The sequence below is a fragment of the Rutilus rutilus genome (assembly GCF_951802725.1).
Source record: "Rutilus rutilus genome assembly, chromosome: 22".
Taxonomy (NCBI): domain Eukaryota; kingdom Metazoa; phylum Chordata; class Actinopteri; order Cypriniformes; family Leuciscidae; genus Rutilus; species Rutilus rutilus.
In genome coordinates this window covers 1,097,119-1,117,473 of record NC_140227.1, presented here as the reverse complement: position 1 = coordinate 1,117,473, position 20,355 = coordinate 1,097,119, and the positions used below count along the sequence as shown (strand labels likewise).

The 20,355-nt window shown below is 40.8% G+C and overlaps 1 protein-coding gene across 1 annotated transcript; it reads right to left on the bottom strand.

Annotated features, from left to right (window-relative positions):
• Window positions 1-71: 71 nt before the first annotated feature.
• On the bottom strand, window positions 72-19,306 carry tamm41 (TAM41 mitochondrial translocator assembly and maintenance homolog). The gene is made up of 8 exons (XM_084394799.1): window positions 18,685-19,306; window positions 17,615-17,797; window positions 16,055-16,147; window positions 8,707-8,857; window positions 7,470-7,615; window positions 3,669-3,834; window positions 584-646; window positions 72-305 (listed from the first exon to the last, which is right to left on the bottom strand). Exons 1-8 carry the CDS (start codon window positions 18,820-18,822, stop codon window positions 229-231), a joined length of 1,017 nt encoding a protein of 338 aa, XP_084250925.1. The 5' UTR covers window positions 18,823-19,306; the 3' UTR covers window positions 72-228.
• Window positions 19,307-20,355: the final 1,049 nt, after the last annotated feature.

Here is a 20,355-nt window from a genome sequence, read left to right as displayed (position 1 = left end):
CTCGCAACAGGTACAACGTGAAGGGGAAGTCCGCAAATACACACACACACACACTTTACAAGAATATTTTTAGAAAGGTTTATTGACATTTTCTTAGGAATATAGAGTATGAATGGATACAGTCATTAGTTTCATGCTTAGACTGTAAATAAATACCAACTGTGGAAATATGACTGTGTTTGACAGGGTTATGAGTTATTGTGAAATGCGTCTGGAGATAATCGTCAGTCACGATGGTTTTCTACGCCAGCCTCTCCACATTTTCTGCAGCTTTCTTGCGCTGTATGACACCGTTTTGAAGAGACCTGTAAAACAAGTTTCAACATCAGTGTGTCACTGATAAACATGGGATCCACATACAAAAACATTTATGCAAATCACAATTTTGGAATGTCTAATAATTATCTGGCATTGTTAAAAAACATCATGCTTCTGTTCTGCTTTGAGGACATGATTATATCATACATTTGATCAAGGATAGAGAAAATCAAATCATTTTTTTAACACATAAGAGATCAAAGTTTTGCAATGTTTCGTCCCACATCTGAAGAATAACAGATGACCTCTGAACTCTGACCCTCACCCGCGGTGGCGATTCCTTTGGCACTCTGTGTTAGACTGGAGGTTTTCACTATCGATGAGATTCCTGTGAAAACAGTGTAATTATGTATGATATATTATAATTTGGCAATTACAAGAAGTATATCAAGTAGGGATGCACGATATATCAGCCACCATATCAGCATCGTTCAATATATGTTCATTTTTTATGTTATCGTTATCGGCCCAATAAGAAAATTTGGCTGATAAATAATGTATAATCTCCTCCAGCTGAGACGCTTCAGATGCGCACTGTTCAACATGATGATTATGAACTGCTTGAAATATGATTGAAATCACTTCAAAAAAGGAAAATACAGTAAAGTGCAGCACAAGTCTGTCATATCGGCCACATATCATTATAATCAGAACATCATAATTGTGTGTTTGGGTCGTGGATTTTAATGGTGAGACTTTTGATTTTGTAATCAGGCTCTCAAAAATTATATAAAAACTTGGATTTAGATTTATCAGCCAATATATCGGTTATCGGCTTTCAGATATAAAGAATTATCGGTTATCGGTATCGGCCTAAATGTTCATATCGGCGCATCCCTACTAACAAATCCTCTGCATGCAGAACTGCTGTCCTTTTTAAAAGTTATTAGTGAATAAATATATTCAACGTAAGTGTTACATAAGTGAAAAGTGTTGTAACGTAATAATATTCAACGTAAGGTAACCGCATGGTGAATTAAAACCACTTTTGCTTTATGTTGTGAGATATTGTCATGTTTCATGATTCCTTATGCAATTCATTCTCAATATTGACAGATGATATTATTTCCAGAAGTGGTCATTCACCGAAATCAAGGTTTTCTCACAGTGATTGACAGATATACTGCAGTGCTAGGGCATAAAGACAGGCAGGTGTTTGTGGGAAACGCTGGCGGTTATTAGACAATGAGACGTGAGGGTGAGGCCGAGGAGAAACTCAACACCGACTAAACCCAGCCGGCCAGTTTGGCGAGTCTCTTTAAGCACTGCTCACTCGCTCTCATCTCATGTGAAGAGGTTAATGTCACGCTGTCTAAAGCAGATCCAGCTCTGCAGTTCTTCATCAGTGTTTAGTCCCGGATATACTCACGGCAGACTTCTTCACGCTCTTCGTTTGAGGGTAAAACACCTTTGCAGTGATATACTGTACGCTTAGATGAGTATGTAAATGTGCGCCGCAAACTCAATAACAAAATAAACACCATGAAAATGAGAAACCGGTACAGATGCACTGACGTGAACATTCTGGTTGATACCGATAACCGATATATTTGCTTATAAATCTAAATCCAAATTTTTTAATATATTTTTGAGAGCCTGATTACAGAGACAAAAGTCTCACCATTAAAATCCACGACCCAAACACACAATTATGATGTTCTCATTATAATGTTATGTAGCCGATATGACAGACTTGTGCTGCACTTTACTGTATTTTCCTTTTTTGAAGTGATTCCAATCATATTTCAAGCAGTTCATAATCATCATGTTGAACAGTCGCATCTGAAGCGTCTCAGCTGAAGGAAATAACACATTATTTATCAGCTTTAATATATCGGCCAGATTTTCTTATCGAGACGATAACGATAACATTAAAAATGAACATGTATCGGTGCGTTACCGATATGGTGTCCGATATATCGTGCATCTGTAGAAAACAGCAGCTCAAAAAGCATCTTTATACATTACATTGCTTTAAATCAGCAGCTTTACAGTATTAATTATGAGTCTCTTCAGCTTCTGCTATAAAGCGTCTCTCAGTGTCTCGCGTCTGAACCTCGACGACTGAACAGAAGAAATAAACCGGAGAAGATTTACTCCTCAAAGGAGGCGGAGCCTCAGAGCCACACCCACATATTACATCATCAGCACTGACCAATGGGAGTGTGAAGGTGTTTACCTGTCGGAACTATTCCCAGAAAGTTTTGGCCTGATTTTGTTTGATACTAAGCCAGTTTATCTTCAGTTTCGAAGTGCACTGCCATTCAAGCTTTAGATCTGTAAGATTTTTAATGTTTCTAAAAGAAGTCTTCTGCTCACCAGGACTGCATTTACTTGATTAAAAATACCAAAAAAAAAATAATAATAATAATTTGATGAATAGAAAGTTCAAAAGAACAGCATTTATCTGAAATAGAATCTTTTGTAACATTATAAATGTCTTTACTGTCACTTTTGATCAAATTAATTCATCCTTGATGAATAAAAGTATTGATTTCATTTATTTCCCCCCAAAAACAATTATATAAATTCTTACTGACCCCAAACTTTTTAATGTTACAAAGATTGTGTTTCAGATTAATGCTGTTCTTTTCAACTTTCTATTAATCAAAGAATCCTGGAATAAAAATGTTTGTGAGCAGAAGAAACTCTTTCAAACACATTTAAAATCTTGCTGATCCAAAACTTTTGACTGGTAGTGTATATATACTAATGTTTCTGAAAGAGTCTCTTTATACACACACGCACACACACACACACACACACACACACACACACACACACACACACACACACCGGGGCCTTTGGAACATGTGCAGTGTCTTTAACACTGATATTCTCCTCCGGTCGCTGTAACGTTACCCTGCTGGACGACGGATCCACACACACACACACACACACACACACACACACACACACACACGTCGCTGTAACGTTACCCTGCTGGACGACGGATCCGCACACACACACACACACACACACACACACACACACACACGTCGCTGTAACGTTACCCTGCTGGACGACGGATCCGCACACACACACACACACACACACGTCGCTGTAACGTTACCCTGCTGGACGACGGATCCGCACACACACACACACACACACACGTCGCTGTAACGTTACCCTGCTGGACGACGGATCCGCACACACACACACACACACGTCGCTGTAACGTTACCCTGCTGGACGACGGATCCGCACACACACACACGTCGCTGTAACGTTACCCTGCTGGACGACGGATCCGCACACACACACACACACGTCGCTGTAACGTTAACCTGCTGGACGACGGATCCGCACACACACACACACACACACACACGTCGCTGTAACGTTACCCTGCTGGACGACGGATCCGCAGTCCGGGTCCTGGGCCACTTGCAGGAGGATCTCCTCCACGTCCCGGTTCTTCCCGGGCCGGTCCACCAGAACCGTGATCTTCTGCTGGAGCGAGCGGGGCAGAGCCATGAGCTGTGTGAACTGACCCTCGGGGCTCTTGTCCACCTGACACACAGACACACGAGATCATGAGGGTTAGTAGCGGATCACACATCACACCTGCACCTCTCAGTGGTGTTCGCTTCTCTCCCTCATGATCGTGTTATTCGTGTTGGACAAGCCTGGGGTGTGTGCTGTACTGAGTGTTTTATAGGGGTGTTCCAATATGTGTGACCCGTTTTACATTGAGGTTTATACGTCATCTGAGAGCTGCATAAATAAGCTTTCCACTGATGTGTGGTTTGTTAGGATAGGACAATATTTGTCCGAGACACAACTATTGAACATCTGGAATCTGAGGGTGCAAAAAAATCTAAACATTGAGAAAATCTCCTTTAAAGTTGTGCATTTACACTCAGGAACACCTGTTCAATTTCTCATTAATGCAATTATCTAATCAACCAATCACATGGCAGTTGCTTCAATGCATTTAGGGGTGTGGTCCTGGTCAAGACAATCTCCTGAACTCCAAACTGAATGTCAGAATGGGAAAGAAAGGTGATTTAAGCAATTTTGAGCGTGGCATGGTTGTTGGTGCCAGACGGGCCGGTCTGAGTATTTCACAATCTGCTCAGTTACTGGGATTTTCACGCACAACCATTTCTAGGGTTTACAAAGAATGGTGTGAAAAGGGAAAAACATCCAGTATGCGGCAGTCCTGTGGGCGAAAATGCCTTGTTGATGCTAGAGGTCAGAGGAGAATGGGCCGACTGATTCAAGCTGATAGAAGAGCAACTTTGACTGAAATAACCACTCGTTACAACCGAGGTATGCAGCAAAGCATTTGTGAAGCCACAACACGCACAACCTTGAGGCGGATGGGCTACAACAGCAGAAGACTCCACCGGGTACCACTCATCTCCACTACAAATAGGAAAAAGAGGCTACAATTTGCACGAGCTCACCAAAATTGGACAGTTGAAGACTGGAAAAATGTTGCCTGGTCTGATGAGTCTCGATTTCTGTTGAGACATTCAGATGGTAGAGTCAGAATTTGGCCTAAACAGAATGAGAACATGGATCCATCATGCCTTGTTACCACTGTGCAGGCTGGTGGTGGTGGTGTAATGGTGTGGGGGATGTTTTCTTGGCACACTTTAGGCCCCTTAGTGCCAATTGGGCATCGTTTAAATGCCACGGCCTACCTGAGCATTGTTTCTGACCATGTCCATCCCTTTATGACCACTATGTACCCATCCTCTGATGGCTACTTCCAGCAGGATAATACACCATGTCACAAAGCTCGAATCATTTCAAATTGGTTTCTTGAACATGACAATGAGTTCACTGTACTAAAATGGCCCCCACAGTCACCAGATCTCAACCCAATAGAGCATCTTTGGGATGTGGTGGAACGGGAGCTTCGTGCCCTGGATGTGCATCCCACAAATCTCCATCAACTGCAAGATGCTATCCTATCAATATGGGCCAACATTTCTAAAGAATGCTTTCAGCACCTTGTTGAATCAATGCCACGTAGAATTAAGGCAGTTCTGAAGGCGAAAGGGGGTCAAACACAGTATTAGTATGGTGTTCCTAATAATCCTTTAGGTGAGTGTATATTGGCGACTATGCTGCATTCACTCACACAAATACATGTTTGATATATTTACGGTAGGAAATTTACAAAATATCTTCATAGAACATGATCTTTACTTTAATATCCTAATGATTTTTGGCATAAAAGAAAAATCGATAACTTTGACCCGTACACTGTATTGTTGGCTATTGCCTCAAATATACCCGTGCGTCATGTGACTGGTGACGTGATCCAGGGTCACGTATCGCAATACAAAAATGCAACAACATGTATCGTGGATAGTTCATACACAATGAAAATTACTGTGTGAGAAAAAAATGCAAGTTTACAGAGTTTTAGTGTCAGAACTACAATAAACTACTATATAATGTATAATAATGCAGTGTGGGAATGTGTGTGTGTCCTGATAATGCCAGATGTCAAAAGTGTCCCACATTAATATTGTTTTATGTTTGTGTTTGACAAGCTTGTGATTTTTGCTATGTTGATTGTTTAATTGTCTTTTGTTTGAACATTATGTACTGTATCGGTTTCCCGATTTCTACGTAATAAACATTATTCAATTATTCTTGAGCTCATCGTCTTCCTTATGTGTCATGATGTGACCGAAGTGCTGCGATAAAGACTGAACACAATAAACCCAGTCTGACTTAAAGCTCTCAGTGATGATCTCCAGCTGTCCTGAGATCAGTGTAAACCACGATAAGATCAACACACAGCGACAGTAACACTGATGCTATGAGCTCACAGCTGTGTGTTTATAGAGTGTTTTACAACAGCTTCAAATGCAGCTCAGCCAATCACAATCTACAACCACAACTATCCGTTTTAAAACACATCATGATGTTTTTACCCCAAAATTGTAATAAGTAAAAAAAATTGCAATAAGAAAATAAAGCAGAGATTTTTGGCATACTGACATTTTTATGAAAGTAACAGGAAAAGGCCCTTTAGTGTCAGCCACGTAACTGAGTAACTTGTACACACTTTGGGAATATTAATGCTAGGATCTCGGCATGTGATCCTTCTTTGGATATGCAGCAAATTTACTGCAAGTATTGATTTCTTTTTCAAGAACTTTTTTCTTTTTCAAGAATCTAATATTATTTAAAAATCATCATCAAGACAAAAACACCAGTTCTGCGTGTAGTTCCTGTGACACGTTCACTGTGCGCTTGCTCAGATCTGAAGTAAAGCACATGGGCTGGGACGATACACTGATCTCCAGATTCGATACCGTCACGACACTCGGGTGCCGATACGATATGTATTCTACAAGTATTGCGATTGGATATTGCACTAGAGTGAGACCAGGGGGAAAGTTAAAGCGTACACTTACAGACTGTGTGATGTATAAGATGATCATATTTACAAAAACTATTCATCACATCTTTCTGAGTTTTACTTCAGAAGCATCATACAACACTACATTCTCTTTAATAAATGATTCAATATTAAATACATTTTTTAACAGTCACTTGTCGGCCTCTAGTGGCGAAACAATGTAATCGATTAACGCGTTTTTTTAAGCATCAAGTTTCTATCAAAAGCTGATTTCGATCACTATCGTAGACATCTGTGTTCATATTTGAACTTTAAACTTTTATCCAAGTACTTTTATAATAATTTTAACTAATGCTTCACAGAAATAATAATACTATGATATTATGAGGTTGAAAAGACTGTTTGTGAAGCGGTTTCATGACGACCTTGTTATTCGTACACGCTGTGACTATACACATCACAACATGTAAATAGGAAAATGTTGGCGTTATTTTGTCACTTATTGGGAGCAGTATGCTAGCTGGAGCTGTTTACCTCCAGTCTTTGTGCTAAGCTAGGCTAGCGGTGTGTGCGTCAGACAGAGTTACGGCACACACGGAGATGAGAAGGGTGTGTGTGGACTTATCTAACTCTGGGGGATACGGGGAATAAGCTGAAGTCCCAAAAAGTCGGCGTGTTCCTTTAAGAGAAGGTGCACCGCCATATTACTCCGACAAAAGTGACTTGAACGCTGCCGTCGTAATCACGACTTCCCACCTCGTACGCACGCACTTCCCAGCAGGACTTGAACGCTCCATAACAGAGGAGTGTGTCTCACCTCGAGCCGGCCCTGCTGAGGCTTGTACACCACCTGAGGACACTCCTGCAGGATCCTGCTGTATAACCTGCGGAAGTCATGCATGTTGTCCTTCACGATGTTGGAGACCTTGGCTTTATCCTCGCCGATCACCATCCTCCAATCCCCTACAGCCACACAATCAAACACACACTGATAGACATCAACACACTTCCACATTTGATAACATTAAGAATCGCAAAAGATTTGTTGTATATGAAAAGTTTACTGAAAAGCTATGTTAAAAAATATGCAAATTAGGTATTGTTTAATTAAATATGCATTGATCTGCATCCATTTTCAAAACAGAAATCTGAGCATTGGATTAAAGCCAGGATCAAAATTCTTGTTTTATTTTAATGGCATTAATCCTCTGGTGCTGCTCGTGTTTCTTTGCTGTTGTTGTTGTTTATCAATTAAATAAATGTATTATATTCTAGTTTGACAATGTTTCTTTGTTTACTTAATATTTGGGATTTTTAGGGGATTTTATGGTAGTAAATTATATTTATGCAGTACTTATAATCCATTCATTTTAAATGGATAAATCTTAAATGCTTTGTAGTTTCACAGTTCTTCTTTTTAAAGACGACACTAGGCAGATTATTGGTGAAGTGAAGAAAAGTTTAACCTTCTGGTGCAGTTCAGTCATTTTTTTACCTAAAAATTTTACGCTTTGGCACTTGCTGTGTGAACACACACACACAAAAATCATGGACATGGTACTGGGACCAGTACCAGACGCTTCCACTAGAGGAACTTCGTCTCTCATTAATTTCCAATGCGTCATTTTAGACCGCGAACAATACAAGAGTGACTGGGGTTTTTCCCAGGACCGTTTCACCTTTTCAAATAATGTCCATGATTTTCTTTTGTGTTCACACAGCAAGTGCCAAAACCTTTACCACGTTTCGTGCCACTACGACGAAGTAAACATTTCTAAAAACAAAACAAAAACAGTCAAAATGGCCACAGAGCACCAGAGGGTTACAGGTTTATGAAGAGCTCTCCTTTTATCACTCTGAAAATCAAGTGAAAGAAAAATAAACCAGTTCAAGTGAAAACAGAAATTCCAGTGGATGATACATGAACAACTCATGAGAATAGAAGAGTTGGGTGTGTGTGTGAAGATGCTGAAGTGGAGATCTCTGACTGAACGGTCTCAAAAAACAAATACAGATTAGAGTACAAATGTAAGACGCATGCGAGAAAGACTCACCAGAGTAGGACAGTCCTGCTATCTGGAGGAAGAGCTCTTCTTCTGAGAAACTCTCGGGCAACATGAGGAAAGCAGCGATCACGGCACTCTTCAAGTTCCCTACGAGAGCGGACCGCAGTTTCCCACTCTCATTCTGCAGCAGAACTCGAACCTGTGGGGGAAAACACCACTGACTTACACACACTTGAGGAAAACACCACTGACTTGCACACACACATTTGAGGAAAACACCACTGACTTATACACACTTGAGGAAAACATCACTGACTTACACACACTTGAGGAAAACATCACTGACTTACACACACTTGAGGAAAACACCACTGACTTACACACACTTGAGGAAAACACCACTGACTTGCACACACACATTTGAGGAAAACACCACTGACTTACACACACTTGAGGAAAACACCACTGACTTACACACACTTGAGGAAAACACCACTGACTTACACACACTTGAGGAAAACACCACTGACTTACACACACTTGAGGAAAACACCACTGACTTACACACACTTGAGGAAAACATCACTGACTTACACACACTGGAGGAAAACATCACTGACTTACACACACTTGAGGAAAACACCACTGACTTACACACACTTGAGGAAAACATCACTGACTTACACACACTTGAGGAAAACATCACTGACTTACACACACTTGAGGAAAACATCACTGACTTACACACACTTGAGGAAAACACCACTGACTTACACACACTTGAGGAAAACACCACTGACTTACACACACTTGAGGAAAACACCACTGACTTACACACACTTGAGGAAAACACCACTGACTCACACACACTTGAGGAAAACACCACTGACTCACACACACTTGAGGAAAACACCACTGACTTACACACACTTGAGGAAAACACCACTAACTCACACACACTTGAGGAAAACACCACTGACTTACACACACACACTTGAGGAAAACACCACTGACTTACACACACACACTTGAGGAAAACACCACTGACTTACACACACTTGAGGAAAACACCACTGACTTACACACACTTGAGGAAAACACCACTGACTTACACACACTTGAGGAAAACACCACTGACTTACACACACTTGAGGAAAACACCACTGACTTACACACCACTGACTTACACACACTTGAGGAAAACACCACTGACTTACACACACACACTTGAGGAAAACACCACTGACTTACACACACACACTTGAGGAAAACACCACTGACTTACACACACTTGAGGAAAACACCACTGACTTACACACACTTGAGGAAAACACCACTAACTCACACACACTTGAGGAAAACACCACTGACTTACACACACTTGAGGAAAACACCACTGACTTACACACACTTGAGGAAAACACCACTGACTTACACACACTTGAGGAAAACACCACTGACTTACACACACTTGAGGAAAACATCACTGACTTACACACACTTGAGGAAAACACCACTGACTTACACACACTTGAGGAAAACACCACTGACTTACACACACTTGAGGAAAACACCACTGACTTACACACACTTGAGGAAAACACCACTGACTTACACACACTTGAGGAAAACACCACTGACTTACACACACTTGAGGAAAACACCACTGACTTACACACACTTGAGGAAAACACCACTGACTTACACACACTTGAGGAAAACACCACTGACTTACACACACTTGAGGAAAACATCACTGACTTACACACACTTGAGGAAAACACCACTGACTTACACACACTTGAGGAAAACACCACTGACTTACACACACTTGAGGAAAACACCACTGACTTGCACACACACATTTGAGGAAAACACCACTGACTTACACACACTTGAGGAAAACACCACTGACTTACACACACTTGAGGAAAAGACCACTGACTTACACACACTTGAGGAAAACACCACTGACTTACACACACTTGAGGAAAACACCACTGACTTACACACACTTGAGGAAAACATCACTGACTTACACACACTTGAGGAAAACACCACTGACTTACACACACTTGAGGAAAACATCACTGACTTACACACACTTGAGGAAAACATCACTGACTTACACACACTTGAGGAAAACACCACTGACTTACACACACTTGAGGAAAACACCACTGACTTACACACACTTGAGGAAAACATCACTGACTTACACACACTTGAGGAAAACATCACTGACTTACACACACTTGAGGAAAACACATCACTGACTTACACACACTTGAGGAAAACACCACTGACTTACACACACTTGAGGAAAACATCACTGACTTACACACACTTGAGGAAAACACCACTGACTTACACACACTTGAGGAAAACACCACTGACTTACACACACTTGAGGAAAACATCACTGACTTACACACACTTGAGGAAAACACCACTGACTTACACACACTTGAGGAAAACACCACTGACTTACACACACTTGAGGAAAACATCACTGACTTACACACACTTGAGGAAAACACCACTGACTTACACACACTTGAGGAAAACATCACTGACTTACACACACTTGAGGAAAACACCACTGACTTACACACACTTGAGGAAAACACCACTGACTTACACACACTTGAGGAAAACATCACTGACTTACACACACTTGAGGAAAACATCACTGACTTACACACACTTGAGGAAAACACATCACTGACTTACACACACTTGAGGAAAACACCACTGACTTACACACACTTGAGGAAAACATCACTGACTTACACACACTTGAGGAAAACACCACTGACTTACACACACTTGAGGAAAACACCACTGACTTACACACACTTGAGGAAAACATCACTGACTTACACACACTTGAGGAAAACACCACTGACTTACACACACTTGAGGAAAACATCACTGACTTACACACACTTGAGGAAAACACCACTGACTTACACACACTTGAGGAAAACACCACTGACTTACACACACTTGAGGAAAACATCACTGACTTACACACACTTGAGGAAAACATCACTGACTTACACACACTTGAGGAAAACACATCACTGACTTACACACACTTGAGGAAAACACCACTGACTTACACACACTTGAGGAAAACACCACTGACTTACACACACTTGAGGAAAACATCACTGACTTACACACACTTGAGGAAAACATCACTGACTTACACACACTTGAGGAAAACATCACTGACTTACACACACTTGAGGAAAACACCACTGACTTACACACACTTGAGGAAAACATCACTGACTTACACACACTTGAGGAAAACATCACTGACTTACACACACTTGAGGAAAACACATCACTGACTTACACACACTTGAGGAAAACACCACTGACTTACACACACTTGAGGAAAACATCACTGACTTACACACACTTGAGGAAAACACCACTGACTTACACACACTTGAGGAAAACACCACTGACTTACACACACTTGAGGAAAACATCACTGACTTACACACACTTGAGGAAAACACCACTGACTTACACACACTTGAGGAAAACACCACTGACTTACACACACTTGAGGAAAACACCACTGACTTACACACACTTGAGGAAAACACCACTGACTTACACACACTTGAGGAAAACATCACTGACTTACACACACTTGAGGAAAACATCACTGACTTACACACACTTGAGGAAAACATCACTGACTTACACACACTTGAGGAAAACATCACTGACTTACACACACTTGAGGAAAACATCACTGACTTACACACACTTGAGGAAAACATCACTGACTTACACACACTTGAGGAAAACATCACTGACTTACACACACTTGAGGAAAACACCACTGACTTACACACACTTGAGGAAAACATCACTGACTTACACACACTTGAGGAAAACATCACTGACTTACACACACTTGAGGAAAACATCACTGACTTACACACACTTGAGGAAAACATCACTGACTTACACACACTTGAGGAAAACACCACTGACTTACACACACTTGAGGAAAACACCACTGACTTACACACACTTGAGGAAAACACCACTGACTTACACACACTTGAGGAAAACACCACTGACTCACACACACTTGAGGAAAACACCACTGACTCACACACACTTGAGGAAAACACCACTGACTTACACACACACACTTGAGGAAAACACCACTGACTTACACACACTTGAGGAAAACACCACTGACTTACACACACTTGAGGAAAACACCACTGACTTACACACACTTGAGGAAAACACCACTGACTTACACACCACTGACTTACACACACTTGAGGAAAACACCACTGACTTACACACACACACTTGAGGAAAACACCACTGACTTACACACACACACTTGAGGAAAACACCACTGACTCACACACACTTGAGGAAAACACCACTGACTCACACACACTTGAGGAAAACACCACTGACTCACACACACTTGAGGAAAACACCACTGACTTAAGGCCTCATTATACTTCTGCGTCGGACATACGGCGGAGCCTATACGCCGTAGGCAACGTGTTGGTTTTAATTTATACTTCTGTGTCGTTGTCCACGTTGACGCGCACCTGGGGAGCATGAAACCCCGAGGGAGGGGTTCTGGCAGACCAATCACAGCGCTTGTGTCCGCGTAGAATTGACGCGTTGTTACATTTTTGGAGAGGTGCACGTCAGGGTACGCCGAAGGGTACGCGCGCTACACACAGCCTACGACGTAGCTACGGCGGCAGTTCGACGCAGAAGTATAAAACAGGCTTTACACACACACACTTGAGGAAAACACCACTGACTTACACACACTTGAGGAAAACACCACTGACTTACACACACTTGAGGAAAACACCACTGACTTACACACACTTGAGGAAAACACCACTGACTTACACACCACTGACTTACACACACTTGAGGAAAACACCACTGACTTACACACACACACTTGAGGAAAACACCACTGACTTACACACACACACTTGAGGAAAACACCACTGACTTACACACACTTGAGGAAAACACCACTGACTTACACACACTTGAGGAAAACACCACTGACTTACACACACTTGAGGAAAACACCACTGACTTACACACACACACTTGAGGAAAACACCACTAACTCACACACACTTGAGGAAAACACCACTGACTTACACACACTTGAGGAAAACACCACTGACTTACACACACTTGAGGAAAACACCACTGACTTACACACACTTGAGGAAAACACCACTGACTTACACACACTTGAGGAAAACACCACTGACTTACACACACTTGAGGAAAACACCACTGACTTACACACACTTGAGGAAAACACCACTGACTTACACACACTTGAGGAAAACACCACTGACTTACACACACTTGAGGAAAACACCACTGACTTACACACACACACTTGAGGAAAACACCACTGACTTACACACACACACTTGAGGAAAACACCACTGACTTACACACACACATTTGAGGAAAACACCACTGACTTACACACACACACACTTGAGGAAAACACCACTGACTTACACACACACACTTGAGGAAAACACCACTGACTTACACACACACATTTGAGGAAAACACCACTGACTTACACACACACATTTGAGGAAAACACCACTGACTTACACACACTTGAGGAAAACACCACTGACTTACACACACACACTTGAGGAAAACACCACTGACTTACACACACACATTTGAGGAAAACACCACTGACTTACACACACACACTTGAGGAAAACACCACTGACTTACACACACACACTTGAGGAAAACACCACTGACTTACACACACACACTTGAGGAAAACACCACTGACTTACACACACACACTTGAGGAAAACACCACTGACTTACACACACACATTTGAGGAAAACACCACTGACTTACACACACTTGAGGAAAACACCACTGACTCACACACACTTGAGGAAAACACCACTGACTTACACACACTTGAGGAAAACACGAAGAATCTGACACTGAAACAACACCATGCACACAGTCAAACCAACATGTATTCAGACTCCTTCAACATGTCTCACATTATCACAGTTTATTTGCTATAGTTTAGACAATGGTAATAAAATATGAGCAGAACTCAGAGTTATGAACTCAGTTGATATTTGACTCAGAGCCGTCGCATAGACTGGGCAACCGCACATGGCCTCGCGCCAATAGGGGGCCTCGCAATCCTGCTGTGTTTTTTTTTTCACCACTTTTTAAAACATCTCGCGGCCCGAATGTAACAATTCTACAAATGAATAAAACATATCCAGTTAACTGGCAGAGCATTCATTTCATTCGTTTTTTGTTAAATAAGAGAAGATCTAGCGCTGAAATGTGTTTTTTTAAATCAAGTGATCGAAGTGCTCGTTGCCGCTGCGATCAGTGGCGCGGATACAGTGTTTTCTCGTGTGGCTTAATTGCGCACACGCCGCACAGTCTTCATTTGGACGCGCGCTTCAATCCGTTGTGGATACTCTAACATAATGCACACAAACGTGTCCCTGCTTGATATACAACCACTGATTAACGTTTTGATGAGAAAAAAAAAAATTACGTTATACGAGAAAAATAAAACCATACATGAGCGGATTCGAACCCAGAACCTCTGACACGCTTGGCGAAAGTTCTACCACTGGACCATTAAGATACACGTTGGGTTTAATAGGCGGATTCTCCATGAAAATTCTCGAGCTGACTTGATGTAAAGCCACTGGTTCCACAGTTGATTTTTTTCCCCTCTGAAATAAATAGCAAAATGTCATAGCTGAGCCTGAGACTATGTGCATGATTATGCTGTATTATTCTACTTGATAAAAACGTATTGCAGCGAGATTATGCGTGCAAAAGAATTAGAACACTAGTAATAAACATCAAAAATGATATCTGGCGTCTGAATCATTTTTGGTTCGACTGTAAACGCCCAAAATTAACCATTTCACCGACAACCAAGAAATTTCTAATTTTTCTCAGTTATTTTGCTGTATTTCCAGATTCAATCATAGGCTCGTTCTTACACTAGAGCTGGTTCACACATGCGCACTCTTCAACAATGACGCTTTAAATCTCCTGACAAACTAAAAGATGTAAATGACATTTGCATGTGTTCTAAATAAAAGATATAGATTGCACTGAATGTCAGCTTGATTATATTCCTCAAGATCAGGATTTATTGAGTCCACATGACATGAAAACTAGAAACTCTTCTTCTAACCACAGGTCGAGATCTGTCGTTCTGAACACACAACTCTGCGATGCTGTTCCTCAAGTGTGTGTGAATGTTCGTTGGAACGATGCTTTTGAGAAACACCGACTCGTTGAACTGCTGATAACACTCACGGGTTTGTGTAATCGTCCGGCGACGTACAGCGTCTTCCAGTGCAGTAAATCATCGATCAGAGCTTCAGTGCTGATGACGCCGTACTTGATCAGCTGCAAACACAACACACGTCAAACACACTGCATTCTGGTGTTTGTCCTCTCCAATGCTGCATTTATCTGATCAGAAATACAGTAAATACAGTGAAATATTACTCCAGTGTAAATCATCTGTTTTCTATGTGAATATACAGTAAATTACTCCAGTGTGTCACATGATCCTTCAGAAATCACTCTAATATGATGATTTGATGCTCAAGAAACATTCATGATTATCATCAGTGTTATTTTTCAGGATTCTTCAAAGAATAGAAAGTTCAAAAGAACAGCATTTATTTGAAATGTCTACATTATAAATGTTTTAAAGGAACACGCCGACTTTTTGGGACTTCAGCTTATTCTCCGTATCCCCCAGAGTTAGATAAGTCCACACACACCCTTCTCATCTCTGTGTGTGCCGTAACTCTGTCTGACGCACACACAGCTAGCCTAGCTTAGCACAAAGACTGGAGGTAAATGGCTCCAGCTAGCATACTGCTCCCAATAAGTGACAAAATAACATTTTCCTATTTACATGTTGTGATTTGCAAGGTCACATGAGACGCAGCCGTCTTCTAACCGTATACATACTGGGAACTATATTCTCAGAAGGCGAAGCACTGCTACTTCTGCGGAGTGATTTCCTCCAGCTCTGAGAACTCTCTGCTCCTCACCGCGGGGCTTCTCAGGCGCTGCGAGCAAATCACTCCGCAGAAGTAGCAGTGCTTCGTCTTCTGAGAATATAGTTCCCAGTGTGTATACAGTTAGAAGACGGCTGTGTCTCATGTCACTTATTGGGAGCAGTATGCTAGCTGGAGCCGTTTACCTCCAGTCTTTGTGCTAAGCTAGGCTAGCGGTGGGTGCGTCAGACAGAGTTACGGCACACACAGAGATGAGAAGGGTGTGTGTGGGCTTATCTAACTCTGGGGGATACGGAGAATAAGCTGAAGTCCCAAAAAGTCGGAGTGTTCTTTTAACTCTCAGTTTTGATCAATTTAACGCATCTTTTCTAAACTAAATAATTAATTTCTTTAAAGTCCTCCTGTGGTGAAGATCCAGCGTTTAATGTTGTTTATGTGTCTATGTGGTGTGTTTAATCTGCTTTAAGACAAAGCATGTGTAAGTTCATAAGTCGACACCATTGCTGAGTATTTCCTCCTTAAAACTGCAGTGAACCAAAGACAGTCTCAAACACACGCTTTGAAATCGCTGGTGTTTCTGACGTCACAAACTACCTTGTAACCAATCAGATCAACGTGTGATCGTCAACCAGTGGATCTCTGAGCTGAGTGAGTGAGTGGAGGCGGGGCTCATTTGCATATTCATAGAACCGCGCATACTAAATGAGGCAAGGGTGTCGAGTTACAGTCAAGATATTTTAAGGCAAAAAATGTTTAAATATGTGATCAAAGATGAGTTTTAAGGGATAAAATGATTGACTACAGGGGGACATTAAAAACAAAGCGTGTGTGAGTCTGATACCCGGTCGTCCGCAGGAATCAGTGTGTTGAAGTAAACTCCAGCTCCAGACTCGCTCTGGATCCTGCTGATGTGTTTCGGCCCCAGGAATCTGAGGAACGAGTAATGCTTCCGGTTCTCCATCAGGTTCATGGTGTGCCATGTGACCGGATCGTCCACGGCAAACACGAAATCCAGCATGTTCCTCTGAAACACACGAAACACAAGCACTTCTTCAGAATAAACACACACTACCAGGCAAAGGTTTCGGATCGGGAAGATTTTTAATGTTTTTAAGAGTCTCTTCTGCTCACCAAGGCTGTGTTTATTTGATTAAAAAAATAATAATAATAATAATAATATTGTGAAATATTATTCCAGTGTAAATCTGCTGTTTTCTATGTGAATATACAGTAAAGTGTAATTTATTCCTGTGATCAAAGCTGAATTTATCATCATTACTCCAGTCTTCAGTGTCACATGATCCTTCAGAAATCACTCTAATATGATGATTTGATGATCAACAAACATTTATGATTATTATCAGTGTTGAAAACAGTTATTTGCATTTTTATTCCAGGATTCTTTGATGAATAGAAAGTTCAAAAGAACAGCATTTATCTGAAAGAGAAGCTTTTGTAACATTAAACACGACTGTTCAAAAGTTTGGGGTCAGTAAGGATAATTATTTTACTTTTGGGGAAAAGAAATAAAAGAAATCAATACTTTTATTCATCAAGTATGATTTAAATTGATCAAAAGTGACAGTAAAGACATTTATAATGTTACAAAAGATTCTATTTCAGATAAATCCTGTTCTTTTGAACTTTCTATTCATCAAAGAAATGTGTACACAACTGTTTTCAACATTGATAATAATAATAATGAATGAATGTTTCTTGATCCTCATATTAGAGTGATTTCTGGAGGATCATGTGTTTATCTTGTTTGTTCTCCATAACAGTGACTAAACCGCTGATGATGATTGAGCAGGGCTGCTGTACTGTATATTAGGCAGAGATTAATGTACTTTAACTCCGAGTGACAGAGTTTCTTCAGATCATAACATTAGCGTCACGTGAGGCGTTTCTTACCCTCATCTGACCTTGACAGCTTCCATTCTGCCTGAACACAGCAGATCCATAAGCGAAGGCCAGACTGAAGTCCTGAGGAAACTGGCTGAGAATCTTCCTGAAGAAAACACTGTTTTTCTGGAGAGCTGGAAGAGTCATAGCGGAGAATACACACACACACACTCACGAGCAGCGCGTTTACATCGCGTTCAGAGCGACGACAGCTCACTGTTCCCCGCTAGCACTCACAGGCGGGATGCTGATAACGAATATGATTAATAGTGATATTGATAACTAATTGATGTTTGTCTTCTGAATCATTTAAAGATGTTTGACTTTTGACTGGTATTGTTCCTCGAGCTCTGAAGAGTGTCGGTGTTCAGGTGATAGTTCGCGGGCGCCACCGTGCGGTCTGGTGCAGCAACATTAACCAGATTTATTAAAGGGACAGTTCAACCAGATTTTTGTCATCATTTACTCACACTCAGGTTGTTCCAACGCCATATGAGTTTCTTTCTTCTGTTGAACACAAAAGAATGTATTTTAAAGAAGCCCTTGTTTTTGTTTTTTTTCTACTATGGAAGTTAATAGCTGCCGTCAAATGTCTGGTTAGCAACATTCTTCAAAATATATCATGTTGTGTTCAACAGAATAAAGAAACTCATACGGCTTTGGAACAACTTGAGTGTGAGTAAATGATGACAAACATCTTCATTTTGGGGTGAACTGTCCCTTTAAAGTGACGAGGCGCACGTGCGAGTGACGGATGACGCAAAATCCCACCAAACCCATCCCGACCATGATCCCGACTGGCCTAATAAACACTGAATGCCCATAATTAACAGATACAGTATGTGGTAAATGTGTTCTTTACAGTCCAAAAACAATAACACATCTATTCGTTCGCTATTTTTAAAGGAGTTTGTCACCAAATCTCGCTCTTCTGCTTATTGGACTGAATGTGTTAATGACGTTGATTGGGAAAGTGTTTGGTTATTACCTCATCAGGTTTTTGTTACAAACAAGGTGAAAGAAATGTCTTTCATAATAATGCACAAATTCTACAGTCAAACATTTCCTTAGTAAGTTTAAGAAAGACATTGATGATCTTTTGCTGTTGGAAACACTAGACCTGCTTTACATCTTCTGGTGTTCATGTGAAACACGTATGTATGAGGTGTACATGTTTATTAAGGGAAAACGTTCTCTTTCATTTTGAAAAGATAATTTTTGGATATTTGAAGTATGACAAGAGTGTGAATAAGTCAAATTTTACATTCATAAGTGTGAGTTTTATAAGAAAATCCCCTTTTTTAATATTACTGTTCTACTATTGAATCTAGCACTAATGGAAAAGCTATTAAGACTGTGTTCATTTGTGCACCTTCTTCAAAATCTCTGAATGATACAAAGGTCTTGTATGTTTGTGATATATATATATATATAAAGGTCTAAATAAACACGTGTAATAGGCTTACCATATAGGAAATATAGGAAAGGCAAAAACATGTTTTGGAAGAAGAATTGATGATGTTTTTGACTTAATTTATTGATTATTTAAATCTTGAACAATAAAAGGTTACATAGTGTACATTTAAAGCAGGAAGGATTCTGATTGGATGTCAAAGTTTTTATCGTTCATCAAATGTAAAGAAATGGTTCTGAAAGTGATTCCGTTCCAACACTGCTGTT

Excerpts from the sequence above, each read along its gene's own strand:
- tamm41 (XM_084394799.1), bottom strand. The coding sequence starts at position 18,822 with ATGACTCTTCCAGCTCTCCAGAAAAACAGTGTTTTCTTCAGGAAGATT. Across the intron at positions 647-3,668 it reads CGGATCCGTCGTCCAGCAGG|GAATCTCATCGATAGTGAAA; the intron begins GTAACGTTACAG and ends CTGTTTTCACAG. Across the intron at positions 306-583 it reads CAAAGGAATCGCCACCGCGG|GTCTCTTCAAAACGGTGTCA; the intron begins GTGAGGGTCAGA and ends CTTGTTTTACAG.